This window comes from Heloderma suspectum, chromosome 2 (genome assembly GCF_057233095.1).
Source record: "Heloderma suspectum isolate Gila_16-S chromosome 2, 16-S_ref, whole genome shotgun sequence".
In the NCBI taxonomy this organism is placed as follows: domain Eukaryota; kingdom Metazoa; phylum Chordata; class Lepidosauria; order Squamata; family Helodermatidae; genus Heloderma; species Heloderma suspectum.
The window spans coordinates 285,155,259-285,178,623 of NC_139459.1; the positions used below are offsets into that span (position 1 = coordinate 285,155,259).

Sequence of the window (23,365 nt, forward strand, 5' to 3'; positions counted from 1 at the left end):
ACTGAAGGCGCCTTTTCTTTTTTCTTACCAGGTTTGGAGCGCTTCTTGGTAGGTGATGCCATCTTGTGGTGAAAAGGCAGAAGAGCCAGAAAAATGTCAGCAAAACCTTTTCTTTTTTCTCTTTGTTTTTAAAAGAGAGAAAAGACTAAACTAGAAAAAAAGAAAAGTTTGTTAAGGAAGAGGTAGAACAAAGATTGAAAGGAAAAATGAGGCCTGGAAAAGGAGATTGCTGAGGAGAGATAACAACAAGCTCTGTCCCGGGCAAAGGGAAGGAATGAACTGGTTGCGGGGAGCCACAGAGGCCAGGACCAAAGCAAAACGCTTGGTCACTTGTTCCTCGCCTGTCCTAGGCAGTGGGAGGAGTTAACCCATAATGGATATCTCCTGTGCACCTGATGGGAATGGTTGCTTTTCCCCCTCCTGGGAGGGGGAGAACATAGAATCATAGAATAGCAGGGTTGGAAGGGGCCTGTAAGACCGCTGAGTCCAACCCCTGCTCAATGCAGGAATCTGAGTCAGAGCATCCCTGACAGCCAACCATTAGCACGTGGCAGCAGCAGTGGGGACTCCTGTCGCCACGTGCAAATCCTTTGGGCCCACCGGTGTCGGCAAGGAGAGTGCGTGGGGTTTGTACATGGCAGCAGGTGGTGGTGGTGGGAGCGCCTGCTTGCCACCCACTGCCATTGTGCCCAAAAAATGCCAGCAAAGTTCCCAGCTTTCGGGAACTGTTGGGCGTCTCGGCTTGCGAATGCAAGCCCAGCAGGGTCCACCACGGGGATCCGTCAGGCCCCAAAAGGGCCGAATTTCCCCATGATGGACAATACTAGTTAACCTGTCACTCTAGGCTTTAGCCAAAATCTGTACTTTGGAAAAGATTGCCACAACCTGTGATAATCTCATGAATTTTCTTTCAGGAATCGCCTCAAAGAGAGAGGTCTTAAAATTTGATAGAATGGTAGTTAGCTACTGAACCTATGATTTGCTGAACTATGTTTTTATTATATTTTACATCTGTCCAATCACAGAAGTTCTCCAGGCAGAGAACAGCAGCATGCTCAGTGACAAGAGCAGGCTTAGCTCCTTGTATGGTGCAGTGTGTGTCTACTATTTCTTCAACTTACATTGAGGTCATAAGTGGTACTAATCTGCTTGTAGATACCAGATACGGAGTAGCAATGCTCTGGAATTAGGACGTCTGGGTTATAGAAATCTTCTAAAATATTCATGATGCAGCGTCTGTCCCAGTCATCAGTCACCCTGCCGCCATAGTTGATCTCACCAGCAGTGTACTTCAGAACCTACCAGGGCACAAAATGTATTTCTTTACTCGTTTATTACATTTATACTCTGCCTTTCTATAAAAAATGCTCATGGCAGCTAACAAAAAAATCCAATATATAGCAAATAAGCAATTTCACAATAAAACTGTATAAAAACCAGGTCACGGCAGATCAAGAGTCAAAAAATGGCAATCAGTTAAAAACAAACTGCCTCGGCTTGGATTGATGTGTGAGCAGAAGGCCCTTCTGCAAGCGCAGTGGGGCTTTTCTGCTCCATATTCCCCACCCCAAAAGCCACTCTGAAGAAATAAACGACTCTCTGGAGGGGTATGCAATGTGTTGCGGGGTGGGGGGATACCATTCACAACTGGGAATCAGTGACCTCTTGTGCATTCATGGAAGTGCTTTCTGTCATGCACGTGGATCTTCAGATCCAAGTCCTGTGAGACATAATGCCTCTAATATTGCGTAGATCAAGCTTTCCCAGCCCTAATGTGCACGTATTTAAATGCGTACATTTTTAATTAACTCCTTTTTGCATTAAAAAAAAACCCTCGAGAAAATGGCGGGCGCTCATGGACGGGTCCGGGTGAGTGCAGGGAGCATCCGGAAGGGCACGAGCGAGGCCAGGGGCTCAGCGGGCGTGGTCTGGGAGTGCAAGTGGGGGGGAGCCCAACAGACTCCCGGACCCAGTCAGGCGTCTGCACCAAACCTACCCAAGGCAGAGGAACTGCACTGATGGGTTCATTTTGTTTCCTGTTTTGGGAACTTTTTAAAAAAACAACAACCCTGTTGCGGCCCATTGATTCCAATGGGTGGAAAATAAACTATGTCAGTGGATCCTACAGATCCACAGCCTCTCCTGTATCATTTCTTGATGTTGTGAGCTGCTCTGAAGGCTCAACAATGGAAATGCAGGATACAAATATTTTAAAAATAAGAGAAATAAAAATAATCTAGACCCCATAGCTGGGGTTTCCACAACAAACCAAGGTGGATTCTGAAAAAGGGTTGTGTACTATGGCAAGATATCCTATCAGAGCATGGCAAGAGAGACCAAAGTATATTTTGCTGCAGCTCCTGTGTTGTAGCAAGCTACTCCATTGCTTCTCAAGAAAGCCAAGGAAAAATGAAGGTGAACACTTTCTGACAAATACAGTGATTGAACTCCAAGCCATTTATCAATATTCCCAATAAGGCTAGAAGCACACTTCCACCCACTCCCCAAGAATTAGTTCATCTAAATATTTATTCAATTTTCCTTCAAAGGTTTGCTATCTTCACTCATATTCCCGTGCTTCATATTTCAAACATGATCTACACCAGCACCCTACCTTGTAGGGGATGTCTTCATATTCATCCAGGAACATCTTCAGCTGGCTGATACAAATGCGCAGGTCTCCATCTGTGAACTCATAAGGAATGTTGAACCCCAGGGGCCCAAACTTCCTCCTTTCCAGTGCATTCCCATGGAAGAGGCAAAGAGAGAGAAGCAAGGATTTGAACTCAGTAACCTGCACGGCACGGAAATAATGGTGATGAGACACATGTCTAATCTGAACATTGACAAAAGTTCTTACGGTTCTAAAGCTCACAGTTAAAATGTTAAGAAGGTGTGTGTGTGTGTGTGTGTGTGTGTGCTTGTCTAAATATGCATTCAGGTCCTTATTTCAGGCTTTCCAGATTGAAATGGCAAGTGCCTCTTATCTGTCTCCATTCCAATGGAGGCAACACATCCCCATTCAGGAAGACTGTTCACCAAGGAGGAAGGGAAAAATACTATTTCCATTAACAGTTACTTTTAATGTATAAGAACGCCATGCAGCTGTGCACCACCATAATGTGGTAATCTTGGTGCAGAAGCACAGTGGCAGTGAAGAGGTGCACTGAAGCTGGACCATACGAAAACTGATGGCCAACAAGTTCCTTGGTAAGTTCAAGAAAGCTAGTAATGGCAGAGAGCTGTCTGAAGATTGAGTCAGGAGGGATCTCTTACCTTGGTGCAGGAGTTCAGGAAGTCATTGGTCAGGCTACTGTAAGACTTCAGCAGATTGGCCTTCACTCCTCGAGGGGGCTCAATGGTCATCTTGGATCCGTTCTGGAGGATGGAAACTGGAAACTTGTTACTGGGCAAACTGGTGAGCCAAAGTCGGAAGTCCCGGTGCACCTGGACAATGGAAATAAGAGCAATGGGTGATCAGAGGGAAAGAGTTATATTTTTTCTCTTTTGAGGCAACTTTTCTACTGAAGAGTCCTTTCTTCCTCTCATCAGAGAAGTATTCCTTTGTCATGAATAGAGCAACAAAGGTGTTTCTCTGGGGGTGGGACAGGCAATATTTCTGCTAAAGAGATCCTGCTATCACTGTGAGCTTTCAAATGTATCCTGCATTAAAAATATGCTTTATTCTTAGGAGATCATTCAGATAGGGTTACACCTAGTGCGCTGTGAGCTCCTTTAGGGAAACATCAAACGCCCACAGGAGATTCAACTGTGGAGCCTTTGGATTCTACAGCTGATCAGCTTTTTCGTGACTATTCCCAGCTTCCTTTTAGCAACATAAGAAGGTTTTGCAAAGAAAGTGAAGTCTAGAAAGAGATGATGCCTGACCTCTGCTCTTCTGTCACTTTGAGTACTTGGCTATGAATACCCATACATTTTCCAAAAGGAGCTTAGGGGATGCTTCACTGTTTCTGCTGGGGATTTCAGTGTTTTGACAACCCAATGAGTGAAGGAAGGCTTTGATAGTTACTGATACTCTCCTTTCCCTGAAGTGGTAGCCTTAACTCTTGGGACAAGACGGGCAGAACCTGACTGGAGCCTTTGTGCCTTGTGTGGAGGGACACAAGCTTCCCACTCAACGTGCGACACATCTTCAGTATTCGATTAGGAAGAAAGAAAGTCTAGGTCCGTGTGTGTGTGTGTGTGTGTGTGTGTGTGTGTCACCTTGTCAGGGTTGATGCCTTCAATGAGTCTCTCCAAAGATGGCATCCAGCTTGGAGCCAGGTGGCAATTCTGGAAGAAGACCCACTTCCCACGCTCCATAGCTGTGCGCATCATGGCTTCTGCACGGGGCCCCTGCAAAGCAACACAGAATACACATTCCCCCTCCTTACACTCAGAAGAAACAGAATATGTTACACAAAATAAGCAAAAAATACATGGCCTTTTCATGAATATGCATGATTTATAGAGGTCACAGAATCTGGTTTATCTTGGGACAGAGGGTTGGATCCAGCTTTAGTCATACTTCGAGCAGACCTACAGAAATCCGATATCCACAAGTATTGCCTAGCTCCACAGTGGGAGGATCAAAGTAGCTTGTAGGTCTACTTTGGGTTTTTTTTAGAAAATCCAAGGTCCACCAACCAGAGCCAGGTATAAAACGTTGGGGGTGGATATACACATAATGTGCCACTGAGCCCATGTGCAGCCCAGGAATTTGTTTTTGGATCAGAACTGAGTTTGTAGTCCTTTGGCACAAAATGTCAATCCTAGTTCTCCCCCTAACCTAAGCTTTCTTTGTTTCAGCAGCAGGCCAGGAGGGGTGGGGGGATCTTCTAGTTGTTATTGCCAAAGAACTGGTCATCAGATATGCTTGCCAATCTACTGCAAACCATCCCAATATCTATCGGGAGTTTCCAATCTCCTTTCTGCCACTCCTGGCTTAACTGGTATTTTAACCAACATTGAAGTTCATTTTTCCTTTGTAACATCCACAATTGTGATATGCCTTTGAGATCTTCATGCATTTCTACTGGGTAATAATTTCAGTGACATTTTCATGTTGTCCTGTTACATATTTGTCTAATGTAAGCATACACTGAAGAGGCAGAAAACTGTCTTATGAACTCCACACTCCTTTCTACCTTCCCCATGATTATAACATAATTCAACACCCTCCCTCCAGATTTTTTGATCACTGGTTGGGGAAAATTGATAACAAGCAGAACAAAATATGTATTTTGCAACAAACAATCTTGTGAAAGGTCTCATCTCTGGTATAAAACAGGGGCACCAGTTCTCTGTCAACAGCTTATTTTGTCAACAGCTTATTCAACTTACTCAGAGGGCTGCTGTTTCTCAAATTCAGTGGGTTGGATCCAGATTTAGGCACATCCAAGGAAGCTACCTCCACCTGATTTGCAGGGATTCCCCTTCTCTCCACACCACAGCCTACCCCTTTCAGCAGGGTCCATGTAGCATTTTCAGGGGGCTGGAGGGGCTGCTGTGGGGTGGAGGGCACAGGGAACTCTGCTTCTGCCAGTCCAGCTGCATGCACCTAAATCTTTACCCAATCCGTTGTCTGCCTGCAGGAGACACTTAAAGGATTACTGCAGGAGAGCAAGTGTCATTGCTCAAAATTCCTTAAAGGAGGGGGCATGTATGAAACAGGCCTGCAGTCCAAGACTAGACGGAGGGTATTGCCTTTGTAGTTGGTGAACAGTGCTCTTGAGTGTTGGGAAAGCGCTGGATTCAAATCCCACCTGGGTCAAACCCACAGCTCAGACATGAAAACTCACTAGCAGACTGGGATGCATCCCTAGCTCTTACATGTAGATGCCAATTTGTAAGATGGTAATGGTGGCAGAGAATGAACGTAAAGCACCGTGCACATTAGAGGCTCTATAGAGCACTTAATGAGTTTTGCTTGAAGGGAGTATGTGCCTCTGTATTGGGCTCTTACTTGTCCTTGGCCTAGAGAAATAGCAGAGAGTTTCTTGGAAAACTTCATTTCTTCAGCAAATTTGTAGAGATCAGCCGCTGGGTCTGTGCCCGGAGAGAGGACGAAGATCAAGGGGGTGGTCGAAGCAGATTCCTTAAACACCACAGAGAGGTTTGCAGTCTGAAATGGGGAGGCGGGGTGGGTGGGGAAGAACAGGTATTTTTCCATTAAAAACTGGTGGCTGGCACTGGAGAAGACTCTTTGCTCACAGTCAGCATCCAGCATTTCCCCGCCTAGCTTTTCACGTCTATTGCAGGGAATAAGGCTGTGCCCATACTTGGACACGGCAGGGAAAGGAAAAAGCCCCAAGTGAGAGTCAGCTGGCCCCATCCTGCCGCTGCACACAGGGTCAACGGTTGCTAGCTACCTGTGGTTCGATAAAGCTCTGCCCCAAGTTTGCAGCCACGAAGTCCTGCATCGCATTGGTGACTTTGTCCCCTCGGAGGCAGCGTAGGACTAGCAGCTTCTGGAAGGAATCCAGTTTGTTGTTCCAGATGCCAGGCAAAGGCTCCCTACAAGACAGGAAGGGGCTCTGTCAGCTTTGCACCTCCAGCACAGAAAACACTGCACATGTTCGATTAGGAGACAGGTGCTGTCAAGGTCAACCGCAAACAGCATTTCTCTAGCAATTTTCTGGGCAGAATTATTATTTTCAACTGATTATTTGTAAGTATTTGTAAGCAGGGCACAGCTGAGCTGGCCAAAAATCAGTATCTACAACCATACCGGGGACTGAAGGGAAAGTCACCTGTGAGGTTCAGCACTGTCAAAAATTCCCCGGAAAGCAGGCAAGTTTGCCACAAAATCATCTGCAAATCTGGAAAAATTGTGTAGGTTGCTTAAGGACAAGATATCATTCCAGGCTCTTTCATACAGCCATGCAGGAGCTGGGTTATCTCGTACGGTCTTAACAGCACCACCAGAAATAAGGTATCGCCATTCATCCTGTATGTTGAAATCAGAAAGAATATGTAGGAAAATTAGGCCTTACCTTGGGAATTTTTTCTGCTGTGAATCTTGGCCAGCTGTGCCAATATGTGAGGATATCCATTCTTCAGGCTTTAAGAACAGGAGTACTTCATACTAAACCTGGGCCAAATCTTTCGGCCCAGTTTTTTTTTCAGCATTTCATGGTGGAAGAGACTTGGCTTACCTTAGTCTAAATGAGGTAGCTGAGGGGTTTTTCCCCATCAGAGCAGCCATTTTTTCTGCCCAAGAACGCCCCTGGGAATGATGTTGTGTCATCATGTAAATTGTCCCCGTGGGCATTCTGGCCCAGAAAATGTGGTGGGACTCTCTGCAGCCTCCCCGCCATGACTACAAGTGTTGGAGAGGCTTTTTAATATGTAAATAAAGGTGAAGTTAACAAGCCCCCTCAATTAAACTAAGGTAAGTCACCCCCCTCCAATTTCTGAAAAATCTTCCTGCCCTCTGAAAATCGCTGAATATTCTCCCACTTTCATGGGGGACAAATGTTTCTGCAAAATTAGGGGGAATATTTGGCCTAGCCTCACTTAATACTGTTCAAACTACCGCACACATTTCACATGCCAGCAAGGTGATGCTCAAAATCCTACAAGCTAGGCTTCAGCAGTATGCGAACCAAGAACTACCGGAAGTACAAGCTGGGTTTAGAAGAGGCAGAGGAACTAGAGATCAAATCGCCAACATTCGCTGCATCATGGAGAAAGCAAGAGAATTCCAGAAAAACGTCTATTTCTGCTTCATTGACTACGCTAAAGTCTTTGATTGTGTGGATCACAACAAACTGTGGCAAATTCTTAAAGTGATGGGAGTACCAGACCACCTTACCTGTCTGCTGAGAAACCTGTACGAGGGTCAAGAAGCAACAGTAAGAACCAGACATGGAACAACCGATTGGTTCAAAATTGGGAAAGGAGTACGACAAGGCTGCATATTGTCACCCTGCTTATTTAACTTATATGCCGAGTACATCATGAGAAACGCCGGGTTGGATGAATCACAGGTCGGAATTAAGATTGCCGGGAGAATTATCAACAACCTCCGATATACAGACGATACCACCCTAATGGCAGAAAGCGAAGAGGATCTAAAGAGCCTCTTGTTGAGGGTGAAAGAGGAGAGTGCAAAAGCTGGTTTGAAACTCAACATTAAAAAAACTAAGATCATGGCATCTGGCCCCATCACTTCCTGGCATATAGAAGGGGAAGAAATGGAAGCAGTGACAGATTTTACTTTCTTGGGCTCCACGATCACCGCAGACGGTGACTGTAGCCATGAAATTAAAAGACGCTTGCTCCTTGGGAGGAAAGCTATGGCAAACCTAGACAGCATAGTAAGAAGCAGAGACATCACCTTGCCAACCAAGGTCCGTCTAATCAAAGCTATGGTTTTCCCAGTAGTAATGTATGGCTGTGAGAGCTGGACTATAAGGAAGGCTGAGCGCCGAAGAATTGATGCTTTCGAACTGTGGTGCTGGAGAAGACTCTTACGAGTGCCCTGGACTGCAAGGAGGTCAAATCAGTCCATCCTAAAGGAAATCAACCCTGAGTCCTCATTGGAAGGACAGATAATGAAGCTGAAGCTCCAATATTTTGGCCACCTAATGTGAAGAGAAAACTCCCTGGAAAAGACCCTGATGCTGGGAAAGACTGAAGGCAAAAGGAGAAGGGGACGGCAGAGGATGAGATGGCTAGATAGCATCACGGATGCAATGAATATGAACTTGGGCACGCTCCGGGAGAGAGCGCAGGACAGGAAGGCCTGGCGTGCTATGGTCCATGGGGTCACGAAGAGTCGGACACGACTGAACGACTGAACAACAACAACAGCACTTAATACTATTTTCCCCTCCCAGAAAATGACATCCAGTGACAGTAAATGGGGTTATTCCAGAGCTCTTCTTGATTTTGTTTCCTATTCTTCAAGAAGGAATACCCTCACTGGTGGACAGAGGCAACTTAGAAAAGGGAAGAGCAGGCCCTGCTCCTCTAAAGTTCACATGTGCAAGCAATGCAGCGAGGAGAAGAGGTTCACAGGCTTTAAAATAAGAGCCCATACTTTCACTCCCTTCCTCTAACTGTTCACTCAGGATGAATGCTAGATGAGTTAAATAGTGGTTCTAGTCCCAACCTTTCAAAACACCCTTTAAAGGAGGACCACCTCCCAGGAATAAACTGGCTGGACCCTACATTCAATAGGTAGGGCAGGGCAAAAGCTTATACTGAAATGTGGAAAGAGACTTTCAAATGTTCCTGACGGTGACGGGCACTGTACATCTTTTACATTTGTGGAGCTTTCCTACTGGGATCTCCTTCCCTCTTAGCTATCTAAGCCAGGGAAGAGAGGGCAGCAAATATAGAATCATAGAATAGAATCATAGAATAGTAGGGTTGGAAGGGGCCTACAAGGCCATCGAGTCCAACCCCCTGCTCAATGCAGGAATCCAAGTCAGAGCATCCCTGACAGATGGCTGTCCAGCCTCATCTTGAATGCCTCCAGTGTGGGAGAGCCCACCACCTCCCTAGGTCATTGGTTCCATTGTCGTATTGCTCTAACAGTCAGGATGTTTTTCCTGATGTTCAGCTGGAATCCGGCTTCCTGTAACTTGAGCCCTTGATTCCGTGTCCTGCACTCTGGAATGATCAAGAAGAGATCCTGGCCTTCTTCTCTGTGACAACCTTTCAAGTACTTGAAGAGCGCTATCATATCTCCCCTCAGTCTTCTCTTCTCAAGGCTAAACATGTCCAGTTCTTTCAGTCTCTCTTCACAGGGCTTTGTTTCCACTCCCCTGATCATATTTGTTGCCCTCCTCTGAACCCTCTCCAGTTTGTCTGCATCCTTCTTAAAGTGTGGTGCCCAGAACTGGACACAGTACTCCAGATGAGGCCTAACCAGTGCTGAGCAGAGGGGAACTAGTACTTCCCGGGATTTGGAAGCGATGCTTCTATGAATGCAGCCCAAAAGAGCATTTGCCTTTTTTGCAGCCACATCACATTGTTGGCTCATATTCAGCTTGTGATCGACAACAATTCCAAGATCTTTCTCACTTGTAGTGTTGTTGAGCCACGTATCCCCCATCTTGTAACTGTGCATTTGGTTTCTTTTTCCTAGGTGCAGAACTTGGCATTTATCCCTATAAAATGTCATTCTGTTGTTTTCTGCCCAGCACTCCAGTCTATCCAGATCACTTTGAATTTTGTTTCTGTCTTCCAAAGTATTAGCTATCCTGCCCAATTTTGTGTCATCTGCAAATTTGATCAGCATTTCCTGCACCTCCTCCTCCAAGTCATTAATAAAAATGTTGAAGAGCACTGGGCCCAGGACTGAGCCCTGCGGTACCCCACTCGTTACCTCTCCCCAGTTTGAGAAGGTCCCATTGATAAGCACTCTTTGAGTCCGATTCTGTAGCCAACTGTGGATCCACCAGATCGTAGTTTCATCTAGCCCACTTTGAGTTTGCAAATATTCCTAGAAAAAGAACTGGGTGGGGTTTCTGCCAACAGAAAGTTAAGGCTTTGCAAAGATTGGCATGGCCCTGCCTGTGGGGCATGCAGGAGGAGTAGCCTAGTTCAGGATAACATCCTCTATTGAGAGAGAATAGAAGAGGCATGGCCAAACACAGGATATCCCTCAAAGTGGGGGTCAATAGGAGTATATGCCTGGAAGCAGAGTATAACAGTAGCTCCACATGTTACAACGGCTGCAGAAAACACTGAAGTTACACTGATATTTCCTATGGCAAATACATAATGGCCTGGATCCTCAGTTGCTTCTTAAGGGGGGCGGGTCTGACAACTCTCCCCTCCATCTGCAGTGCACCCCACCATATCGCACACCGTTCCCAAGGGTTTCCCCAATCACCAGGAGCAGATTTTCAGGAGGCACAGGGGGAAGGCGGGAATGCCCCATTCTGTGGATCTAAACCTTGCTCCATTTGCAGAAAGAAAGTTAGGAACCAGGCCAAGGTGTGGTTGTCATACAGGCATCTATAAACGCCCATGTACACATCTGGAAACTCTGGTCTAAACAGGTTTTCCAGATGTCTGCACTTGAGCATATGACATTCACAAATGATGTGTTTGCTGTGGGCAGCAGCAGTGCCACATCAGTGCAGCAAGTTTAATAAGTGGAATTGCATTAACTCACCATTCCTAAATATGCAATAGTCCTGTTTGTTCTAAAGCACATAGTTACTCCCTTCGAAAAGCAGCCTTGCTGCAGTTCATTGCTGCCTAGATACTTGCTTCAAAGGGACTGAAGATGTTATTTACTCACCATGTCTACTTTGCCTTCATTCATCATGATCCGGATGCACACTAGAAAGGCAAACATGAGCTTGTGTTTCTCAAAGAGGCTGCGGCATACATTGCTATAGAGGCTGAAGGTGAGGTACTTATTGATATTTGCTATCCGCTTCTTTAGGGTGTCTGAAAACAATCACAAAAATAAAAATGCAGAGAGTGAGGAGGGGAAAATTACCCACAATAGTGCCAAAGTCGTTAGCACATTGCCACGGGAGAGCTGATTATTCAAGGGGGACATGGGCCAGCAGCTGGGTGTTTTGAAAGCTAGTCTCATGACTTTCCTCTGATGGTTGCATACTGAACACTGCCTGAAGGAATGGAGAGTGGTAGGATGTTAGTGCTTTAAAACATGGGAGGGGAACCTCTGACCTGGAGGCCTAATCTGGCCTGCAGAGCCTTCATGTATTCCTCCAGAAGGTGGGGCTTGGCTTCTATGCCCTGCTCCCTGGAGAAATCTCTGCTGTTATCGCCAATCTGTGATTGGAGACAACAGCAGGGGATGTAGACAGGTGGATAATCCTGGGGCTCTGCTAGTGTTCTGAGTGTTCGCTCTCTGTGTGCCACCTCAAGTGCCAGGGACTCGCCTGCGTGGCACTTTCCCCCACCCCAATTTAGTTCCCCACCCCTGCTTTAAAAGAATGCTCCCATCCAGAGTTCTGTTAAAAGGGCTACCCTTTAAATTATGTTGAGGGAAGGCAGATGGCACCTGATCATGCTTCAGGGCCAGCTATATCTCTTAAACATGCTAGTTCTAGAGATGTAATGGCTGAATGTTGCCATCAGCATCACCACTGGTTCCTGAAATGGTGGCCTTATTTATTATTAGACAGATGCAGTGAGGAGCAAATAATTTCTGAACCCAAGACAGTAGTAATTTGAAACCAAGTTGGAGTTCACAGTGATTAATCAGCATCTCTGGCAATAAGCTAGTAGGGCCTGATTATGATCAGGAATGAGTAGGTGTAGGTGCACACTTTAAAAAAGGTTTCTGCAGCACTTTCATCCCAGTGTATTAGAACTCTAATGGATCCTTGAAATGCAAAGATTGTAAGATCTGCAATCCCTCAAGAGTTAAAGTCTAATTGTAGGTTATCCGTGGGATTTTTAACCCATGATTAAACTATGGTGTCTGGGTTCAGATGTCACATAACACCCTTGATTGGGGGTTAAATATTCAAAATGGCCATGGAATTGTGGGTTAATTAACCCATGATTTGCTGCCATTATGTGTGAACTGGGTCAGTGCCTGAGCATCATCCAGAATAACTGCAAGGCCAAAAGAACTGCAAGGCCTTTTAGTTTGGGGATGGTTTGTAATAGATGGGTCTAGACTGCAGCAGGGGATAGAAAGGGACAATACTTGAAATTTTAACCTATTTTGTACAGTATGGAGCTCTTATTCTGATCATGGATATATTTCATGTTAACTGTTTGTCATGACTTATATCCTACTACTAATGACCTCACTATACATATATAATTTTTTAAAACAAATTCTGAACCTTAGAACAGGGCTGAATTTGGCCCTTTGGTGCTGATCAGAGTATATGAGACACTGAGGTTTTCTGGGAGGGATTTCTACCACACACTTTAAGTTACTAGAGGTACCTGCTCTCTCAGAGTTTGAAATTCCTGTCAGAAATATGTTGAGGAACCATTCCAATGAATACTGGTACATGGGGTCAACGTTGGACAGGTCTGAGACGCAGAAGAAAAGGATCTGGGTGCGGACAGCCACTGGCACGTATTCCAGCCGAGTGATATCAATATCCTTCTCCGTTTGCTCAGCTACCTTCACTTTGGCCTGCAGGAGATTCAAGACCAAAGCAAAATGCAGAGTTCCACATCATGTCAAAAGGAACAGCTGACTCAGGTGAGAGTATAAATCAGCCACCAACCTGAATTTCCCCTGCTTTTAGCTTGGATGCCTCCAAAACTTTGATGAGCTCCAAATCATCAACAGGGTTCCCCTCAGAGGAGCTCAGGCGGTAAAGGATTTGATCTTCTATCTCCTTCAGCTCCTGTCGCATTTTGGCATTACTGACGATCAGCTGGTTCTTAGCTTCTTCTAAGTCGGGCCGCTCTTCAGCCACCACTTGGCCTAGCAACTGGTCCTCTAAGCCACTGTAAAAAATAAAAATAACCTGTTATAGCCTGACTTTCCCTAGCTGCAAACTGCAAGCCCAATAAGTCTTGGCAAACTCACAGTTCAAGCTATCAAAATTGATGGGATGTACCGCCTACCTTGAAACTACAGATGGGGAAGAACAGCTGACACGATTGATTACAGAAGAAGAAAGAGGAACAGAAGGACACTTGTTGGCAAACACAAAACATCCAAAATGAAAAGAATAAATCAGTTATCCATCAATGCTCCCAAACTAATTATTTTTAGCATTTAGTATACTTAAGTTCCACAATTCACAAACAGAACAGCCAAGGTCAAGGTCTGACATGGGATACTGGTAAAATGTACAGAAAACTGCTGTTACCTGGGGGATAGGGTGAAGTTAATAAGTGTAAGCTTGGTGGATAGCTCTGGTGTGTAGTGGGGATTAGGTAGGTTGGTGGTGATGTACATCTTGAAATCATCGTGATATGGAATTACTGTATCTCCCAGCTTCAGCACTGTGCTGCCTTGCTGTTTGTAAGTCTGGGAAACAAGTTTAAAAAGGTATAAAGTTCTATGCAAAAAGAAGAGACAAAATTCTATCTCAGACAGGTATCATGATTTTTATAGCCAACTCTGTGCAACAAACTCTTTTAGATGAGAGCGCAGGATGAACAAAACTGGTGGTGGTGGCAAGGAATTCCATGGCCAGAAATGGAATGCCCAATTTCTATAGAATTTCTGGGTAGAAATGGGTTTTGGCAGAACCCATCCATAGCCAGATGACTTAGGATTTGTACATCTCAGCCTCAGCTCTGTGTCCCAGTCCCTCTTGGAGGTAAATCACCTCATCATAGACAGCTTGCTCCAGCATCAATATCAGAATAAACTAGCCAGCATCTTCCTTTCCTCCATCTTATGGATGATGGGCTGGGGAAAGAGCAGCTAGTACAGGGGTGTTAGGGAAGAAAACCATCAGGCAGTGGAAAGATTAAGCATCCTCCTCCTGCCCAAAGCTTATCAACTGCAATTTTCACCTTCCCGGCCCACAAGAGAAAGCACCTGTTTCAGCAAGACTGGTTCAAGAGCTGGATCCAGTTCTTCCCCCACATTCTCCAGGAGAAATGGCTTTCCAAAACGAATAGCATTCTCCAAGCTGCGCAGGAAGTCCCGGTCACTGAGCTTCGATGTATCTAACCCATTATCTTTCTCCTGAAAAACAGCATTTTTTTCCCCTGGTGAACATGGTTAATAAATTCCCCTGGTGAACATGGTTAATAACTTGTCAGGAGCAGAAGTGTTTACCAAATTTTTTATCCATTTGTTGGCTTGTCCCTGGGGGTCTATGAACAGAGTCCAGCGCTGAGAGAACTGTGTTATCATTCCACTCTCTACAGACAAAGTATCATTGGGTAGACCTGCAATCTGTATAAGAAGATAGAAGATGATAACAGTAAGTGTAGAGTTCTGTGTACTGTGTATTGAGAGCACACTGGTGAGAACGCATGTTCTCCATTATGGAAAGTTACATTCTGTAACCAGTACAAATTATGTAAATTATGTAAATTTGCACATGTCTCTTTATTGTTCCCCTTCATGGATGAATGCCTTGTTGTGGCGAAGGGGCTTGTGTAACTCAGTGAAGCCATAAGCTATGCTGTGCAGGGCCACCCAAGACGGACAGGTCATGGCGGAGAGTTCTGACAAAATGTGGTCCACTGGAGAAGGAAATGGCAACCCACTCCAGTATTCTTGCCAAGAAAACCCCATGGAACGTATCACAAGGCTAAAAGAGATGAGGCCGGAAGATGAGACCCTCAGGTCGGAAGGTGTCCAATATACTACTGGGGAAGAGCAGAGGGAATTTCCAAGTAGCGCCAGAAAGAGTGAAGCGGCTGGGCCAAAGCCAAAAGGACACTCAGCTGTGGACGTGTCTGGTGGTGAAAAGAAAATCCGATGCGGTAAAGAACAATATTGTTTAGGAACTGGAACGTAAGATCAATGAATCAAGGTAAGCTGGAGGTGGTCAAACATGAGATGGCAAGATTGAACATCGACATCTTGGGAATCAGCGAACTACAATGGACAGGCATGGGTGAATTTAATTCAGGTGACCATCATATCTACTACTATGGGCAAGAATCCCTTAGAAGAAATGGAGTAGCACTCATAGTCAACAAAAGGGTGGGAAAAGCAGTACTGGGGTACAATCTTAAAAATGATAGAATGATCTCAGTACGAATCCAAGGCAAACCATTCAACATCACAGTAATTCAAGTCTATGCCCCAACCACTGAGGCCGAAGAAGCTGATGTTGATCAGTTCTATGAAGACCTACAACACCTTCTAGAACTAACACCAAAAAAAGATGTCCTCTTCATCATAGGAGATTGGAATGCTAAAGTAGGAAGTCAAGAAATCACCGGGATAACAGGCAGGCATGGCCTTGGTGTACGAAATGAAGCAGGACAAAAGCTAATAGAGTTTTGCCAAGAGAACATGCTGATCATAGCAAACACTCTTTTCCAACAGCACAAGAGGCGACTCTACACATGGACATCACCAGATGGTCAATATCGGAATCAGATTGATTATGTCCTTTGCAGCCAAAGATGGAGAAGCTCTATACAGTCAGTCAAAACAAGACCTGGAGCTGACTGTGGCTCAGATCATGAGCTGCTTCTTGCAAAATTTTGGCTGAAATTGAAGAACGTAGGGAAAACCACTAGACCATTCAGGTATGACCTAAATCATATCCCTTATGAATATACAGTGGAGGTGAGGAATAGATTTCAGGGATTAGACCTGATAGACAGAGTGCCTGAGGAACTATGGACGGAGGTCCATAACATTGTTCAGGAGGCAGCAACTCAATCCATCCCAAAGAAAAAGAAATGCAAGAAAGCCAAGTGGCTGTCTGATGAGGCTTTACAAGTAGCTGAGGAAAGAATGGAAGCGAAAAGCAAGGGAGTAAGGGGAAGATATATCCAACTGAATGCAGAGTTCCAGAGAATAGCAAGGAGAGACAAGAAGGCCTTCTTAAATTAACAATGCAAAGAAATCGAGGAAAACAACAGAATGGGAAAGACTAGAGATCGCTTCAAGAAAATCGGAGATCTCAAGGGAACGTTTTGTGCAAAGACGGGCATGATAAAGGACAAAGAAGGCAGGGACCTAACGGAAGCAGATGAGATTAAGAAGAGGTGGCAAGAAGACACAGAAGAACTATACAGGAAAGATCTTAATATCCCTGATAGCCATGATAGTGCGGTCACTGAACTTGAGCTGGACATCCTAGAGAGTGAAGTCAAGTGGGCCTTAGGAAGCATTAGTAACAACAAAGCTAGCGGAGATGACAGTATTCCAACTGAGCTATTTAAAATCCTAAAAAATGATGCTGTTAAAGTGCTGCACTCAATATGCCAACAAATCTGGAACACTCAACAGTGGCCGCAAGACTGGAAAAGGTCAGTGTACATTCCGATTCCAAAGAAGGGCAACGCCAAAGAGTGTTCAAACTACCGCACAATTGCGCTCATTTCACATGCCAGCAAGGTGATGCTCAAAATCCTACAAGCTAGGCTTCAGCAGTATGCAAACCGAGAACTACTGGAAGTACAAGCTGGGTTTAGAAGAGGCAGAGGAACTAGAGATCAAATCGCCAACATTCGCTGCATCATGGAGAAAGCAAGAGACTTCCAGAAAAATGTCTATTTCTGCTTCATTGACTACGCTAAAGCCTTTGATTGTGTGGATCATAACAAACTCTGGCAAATTCTAAAAGTGATGGGAGTACCAGACCACCTTACCTGTCTCCTGACAAACCTGTACGAGGTTCAAGAAGCAACAGTAAGAACCAGACATGGAACAACCGAGTGGTTCAAAACTGGAAAAAGAGTACGACAAGGCTGCATATTGTCACCCTGCTTATTTAACTTATATGCAGAGTACATCATGAGAAACGCCGGGTTGGATGAATCACAGGTCGGAATTAAGATTGCCGGGAGAATTATCAACAACCTCCGATACGCAGACGATACCACCCTAATGGCAGAAAGCGAAGAGGATCTAAAGAGCCTCTTGTTGAGGGTGAAAGAGGAGAGTGCAAAAGCTGGTTTGAAACTCAACATTAAAAAAACTAAGATCATGGCATCTATATGCACTTCCTGGCATATAGAAGGGGAAGAAATGGAAGCAGTGACAGATTTTATTTTCTTGGGCTCCAAGATCACCGCAGACGGTGACTGTAGCCGTGAAATTAAAAGACGCTTGCTCCTTGGGAGGAAAGCTATGGCAAACCTAGACAGCATAGTCAGAAGCAGAGACATCACCTTGCCGACAAAGGTCCGTCTAATCAAAGCTATGGTTTTCCCAGTAGTAATGTATGGCTGTGAGAGCTGGACTATAAGGAAGGCTGAGCGCCGAAGAATTGATGCTTTCGAAGCAATTGTGGTTTTGTGGTGCTGGAGAAGACTCTTACGAGTCCCCTGGACTGCAAGGAGGTCAAATCAGTCCATCCTAAAGGAAATCAACCCTGAGTGCTCATTGGAAGGACAGATACTGAAGCTGAAGCTCCAATATTTTGGCCACCTAATGCGAAGAGAAAACTCCCTGGAAAAGACCCCGATGCTGGGAAAGACTGAAGGCAAAAGGAGAAGGGGACGGCAGAGGATGAGATGGCTAGATAGCATCACCGATGCAATGAATATGAACTTGAGCACGCTCCGGGAGAGAGTGCAAGACAGGAAGGCCTGGCGTGCTATGGTCCATGGGGTCACGAAGAGTCGGACACGACTGAACAACTGAACAACAACAACTTTATTGTTCATAATTTATACTGCTTCTGCTGGTTCTGGGGAAGACAAGGAGCTATGTATGGCATTTTTGCAATCCACTGTACGGTTATCCTTTTCACAGCAACGACCTTCTTGAGTATTGTGAACAATGGAATTAGGACCTGGGAAACTCAGGACATTCTCAATGAGCTTTTATTTCTGAGACGTGACATGCTGTTTCATTGCATCCAGTACCCACAACAATCAAGGACATGGTGCTTCAACTGCGTTAGTCTCTGGCTGGCCAACATGAATGGCCAGAAACCTACCTATGTAGTGCAGTTTTCCTGACTGGTTTCCTAATTTCAGTACATGGGTACCCAAAAGGAAAAGGTGGCCACCTTTTCCAGGGATATTTCATATGCTCCAGGTTGTGTGGGAAGGAACATTACCATTTCACCAAATGTCTGAGCTGTTTTGAATTAAACTAAGGATCTGGGATCAAGATTAATTTCAAAACATAGACTGTGCTCAAGTAGAATTCAGAGAGTCCCTGAAACTTTCTAGAAGCTCTTTGAGCTGTTCCTCCATAGGACTGCTCTCTGGGTTGCTCTCGCCTTTAAAAAAAAGAAAAGAATCACAGCTATTCACAGCACACAGAGGTACCATAAAACTAATCCGCTGGTGTGCACTCTTCACATTACCTGCCACGATCGAATCTTCACTGGGTCTCCAAGTGTGGCTATCAGGTTTGGCTCCTTGGTGTGTGGAACATTATGTGACTGAAGCTGACTTACCCATTCCTCATAAAGTGATATGCGGTATTGGCCCTATGAAGGAAAACTGCATCATTAGTACGAGACCATAATACTGTTATTTAAATCAAACCTTTCTCCATCTGTTTATAGTCAATTCAATCTCAATACCCAAGTATTAATTCTTGATGTTGAAGGGAAGCTTTGAGGCCCAAATGTTCTACAGCATAGCCTCCACGGGAAGTAGCTAGCTGGTGATGTTTTTACACATTGGCTCAGTTCAGACACTACAGGCTGTGGGCTCACATGTTCTCTTTCATGAACAGATTTCTCCCTCCCTTTCATGGTTTGTTATAAACATAGCTTGTCATCAAGCCCAACTTGGATCTTACTATGATTAGCAATTACCAGGAGTTGTCTACAAACCATGGGTTGAACTGGGTTTCCAACCGGAGTTAGTGCTAATCATAGATAATCGGAGCACTGCAGCAAACCATGAAAGAGTGAGGGGAATCCATATGTGAAAGATGTTCGGCTATGAAAAACATCTCTCCATATAGCCTTGCTATTTTAACAGGAAACACACATTGTATGCTTCAGTGGGAACCCACAGTTGATCTGAGATATCATGGTGAGATGCAAGAATAAAGACGCTGTCTAAGGCAGGAGTGGGCAGACTTCGAGCATGTGGGATCTACACTGTTTTTTACTGGAACCCCAACATCTAACAACCAGAGTCTGGTACAGAAGACATACACTTGATAGCAAAGAATTCTGAGCCCAGGAATTTGAGTATTATTTAATTATTTACTTAAAATATTTTTGGATTACTCCTCCACTCAATGAATGCATAAGGCAACATACAATAAAAATACAAAGATTAAAATACATAAAATGCAACAAAAACTTTTTAAAACCAGAGATTAATGATAAAAACAGAGTGTGGCAATAACTATTAAAAGCTTGGTGGAACAACACAGTCTTCACCAGCCACCTAAAGGACACTAAGGAGGAGGCTAGCCTAACCTCCCTGGGGAGGGCATTTCACAAGTGGGGTGCTGCTCTACAAAAAGCCCTCTTACGAGGGCCTATCAATCTCACCTATCTCTATGGGGTGAGACATGCAACAGGGCTTCAGATGATGAGTGCAAACTTCCGGCAGGCTCATATGGGAAGAGGCAGTCTTTTAGATACCCTGGTCCCAAGCCACTGAGGGCTTTATAGGTAAGACCCAGCACCTTGAGTTGAGCTTGGAAACAAACGAGAAGCCAGTGCAACTGTTCAAGACTGGTATTACATGGTCTATAAAACATCTAGCTGCCATGTTTTGCACTAGCTGAAATTTCCAGACACTCTTCTACATACAGAGCATTACAGCAATCTAAAAGTAGTGTGATTAAGAGGTGGAGCACTGCAGCCTGACCCACCTTTCCCAGGCAGGGATGCAACTGGTGCACCAACTGAACCTGGCCAAGGCTCTCCAGCTCACTGCTATCACTGGACCATGCAGAAGCAGCGCTGGATCCAAGAGCTCCTCTAAGCTGCGAACATGATCCTTCAGAGGGAGTGCTATCCCATCTAGAACAGGCTGTACTCCTAATCCCAGGTTAGCCTGTCTAATAAACAACATGAACTCCATTTTGTCTGGACTGAGCCTCAGTTCGTTTGCTCACATCCGGTCCCTCACTGCACCCAGACCCTGGTTCAGGACTTCCACAGAATCCTTGGCATCAGTTTAAAGAGACAGAGCTGGGTATCATCACCATAATCATGAAACCCAACCTCAGCATTCTAGATAACTTCTCCCACTGGCTTCATGTATATGTTAAACAGCAAGGGGGATGAAATAGACTCCCAAGGAACCCCATAGCATTCAGGAATCCCTCAGGATCCATTAGTACTAGACTAAATGGAGTTCACACTTCATCCACACACAAATCCACTGGTGCTCCCAGATGGAGGCCTCCTAGTCAAGGGGTATTATGAAGCTATTCTGTCTTTTCCTCCTTAACAGTTTTTTTTGTGGAAAGAAACATGGCAAAAGAAGTAGTGGGAAAACATGGGAGGGTTACAAGCTGAAGGCAACATCATCTGGATCCCCCATAAAATTCCATGAATGTTATCATGCAAGTAATCTGTTATCATGCAAGCACCCCTGGTTATCCCAAGCGTTCTTCATTTCAGCAGTACAATTTTGGTCTAGGGAGTAATTTTGCTGCTGCTATTATTAAACAATTGGGAGTCGGAAATCTTTGCCGACCTACTGAAAATCACCCAAAGATCTACCAGTAGGTCTAGATCTACCTTCTGCTCACCCCTGCTCTAAGGCATGTATTTGAACACTTGGGCAGTAGACAAATTCATTTCTGGTGTACATCTGCAATATCAATGCAGTTAACCTGGTGTCATGGAACACAATAAGAATTTGATTCAGATACAGATTTTTCCTTTGGCAACTTGATCCAGGACCAGACTTAAATCAAGACAAAGCTAAACTATCCTGGAAAAGAAAACATTCATCTTGCTCACCGTAAAAGGGCCCAGGTATGCTATAAAGCCAGCTGAAACCAGCACATCTCCGGCAATGTTGTTGATCATATAATCTAGGTTCTGGACTGTTTCCTGCCAACGCACCCTTTCATCAGCCAGGCCATTAATTAACTGGAGAAAAGACACAGATAAATTGCCATTCAGCTTCTTCCTCAGAGAGGCCTGCTCCTATCTGCAAAAACCCAACAAAAATGTCACAGGACAACAGTGACTGGGGCCTCCCTTCTAAAACAACAACTATGGGAAATGAAGGTGCAGGACTAACTCCCAGTTTTGACTAAGATCTCAAGATTACCATAAATTAGGATTGGAGAAACTCTTTCTTGACATTTTTTTTTGAATGATTATACTATGCCCCTGCCCCCCTCCAAATAAAGCCTCCAGAATACTCTAGGCTTTTAAACTCCATTTTCAACTGAACACTGAATTCTAGTAAAAGATTCTGGTCACCAAAATCTAAAATTGTTGTTGCGCATATGGCCATGATTCATGTCAGGGGTGCAGAACCTCTTTCAGCCCAAGGGCCAAGTTCCATTTTGGAGAAGCTCTCGGGGGCCACATTCCAGGGGTAGGCGAAGAAGAAGGCAAAAGGGGTGTGGCTAAATAGAACCAGGGCCACGCATACCAAAAGGATCAGCATAACGTGGCTTAAAGCTCTTACTGCTGGTAACTAAGACTCAGGAATGACACTTCGAACTTTCAGAATGGGGGAAAAAACTGCTCAAACGTTCAAAAACCACCGAACAATTGATAGTCAAGGGAAAGGGGGTGAGGCCAGGGGAGGGCCAGCTTGGGGCCCCAGGAGAGTGAAATTTGGTTCTGATTTATGGGATTGTTTGTTCACTAAGGAGCAGCGCTAGGGAGGCAGGATGGTTGCCTTCCAGCATGTGTCTTGATTCATCACAGGGAGCTACTGACTCTGCAAATACTTAACCCTGTAGGCACCTGTACACGCTTGCAGCACCGTGTGCATCGAAGTTCCTGCCTCAAGTTCCTGCCACTACACTAGATGGCTCTGCTCCAGAACAGCATGTTCCTAGGGCATTGTGATCAACCCTCTCTCTTTTTCTATTTACCCCTCAGCTGTGACTCAGAGGAAAACACATTGAAAGATGGCTCTACCAAACATATTGTTTATTTTCTTACTGAATTAATTTGTATAGTGCCATCAATGTACAGATCCAGTTTTAAGAATCACTTATACCCACACTTGTTTTAATAAACAATGAGAACTAAGGAGCTGAGCCAAAGGTCTGAAAAGGGGTTCGAAGGGAGAAAATATTTTCTTAGTTAAACGATTCCTCAAGCTGTCTGTCTATGCTCACTTGCTAAGAGCCAGGTCCATTAAATTCAGGGGGAGCTGCTTCCATATGCCTAGGACTGAGATGCACAACTGCAATCTTAAACCATCCTCATCTGGAAGTTCCACTATAATCACATAAGCATGGTTAGAATCAAGCTGTAAATCAGCTTTCTGACTTTGTGGGTTGACTGGTTTCCACATGGTAACTGGAAGGAGCTAATATATTTTCCACTTGCTCCCACAGGTCCAGAAGCCAAGATGCCTCCATATTTGCAAGTAGATAAATCTGAAAATGTTACTTGAATGGACTCAACTTTACAAGTCGGCTCTATCCCTACCTTGTCAGCCCGACCCAGTCTCTGTTCACACTGTTCACACTTCATCTCCAGCTCCTCTTTTGTGGCTAAGGTGCCCCTGTATTTGGCCTGAAGATGGGCAATACCCTCCTCCACGTCTCGTAGACGTTCCTTGGCCTCATCAAGGATCCTCTGTGTGGCCTGTAGGTCTTCCTCAGCCTCCCTCAGAGCTTGCTATGGAAGCAGAAACATTTGTGAATGTGAAGTTCTGCTTATTGCTAGGA

At 44.8% G+C, this 23,365-nt stretch overlaps 1 protein-coding gene across 1 annotated transcript in view; it reads right to left on the bottom strand.

Moving 5' to 3' along the window:
- DNAH1 (dynein axonemal heavy chain 1) overlaps positions 1–23,365 on the bottom strand; it is a 150,001-nt gene that overhangs the window by 11,855 nt on the left and 114,781 nt on the right. Inside the window, exons 57-72 of the mRNA XM_084839702.1 lie at positions 23,124–23,315; positions 21,462–21,593; positions 18,882–19,007; positions 14,708–14,827; positions 14,465–14,614; positions 13,785–13,945; positions 13,191–13,416; positions 12,901–13,096; positions 11,264–11,415; positions 6,753–6,949; positions 6,372–6,516; positions 5,966–6,124; positions 4,225–4,356; positions 3,277–3,447; positions 2,615–2,794; positions 1,122–1,298 (exon numbers count right to left, since the gene is read on the bottom strand). Of these exons, the coding sequence (XP_084695828.1) occupies positions 1,122–1,298; positions 2,615–2,794; positions 3,277–3,447; positions 4,225–4,356; positions 5,966–6,124; positions 6,372–6,516; positions 6,753–6,949; positions 11,264–11,415; positions 12,901–13,096; positions 13,191–13,416; positions 13,785–13,945; positions 14,465–14,614; positions 14,708–14,827; positions 18,882–19,007; positions 21,462–21,593; positions 23,124–23,315 (2,616 nt within the window). The remainder of the gene's footprint in view (positions 1–1,121; positions 1,299–2,614; positions 2,795–3,276; positions 3,448–4,224; positions 4,357–5,965; positions 6,125–6,371; positions 6,517–6,752; positions 6,950–11,263; positions 11,416–12,900; positions 13,097–13,190; positions 13,417–13,784; positions 13,946–14,464; positions 14,615–14,707; positions 14,828–18,881; positions 19,008–21,461; positions 21,594–23,123; positions 23,316–23,365) is intronic.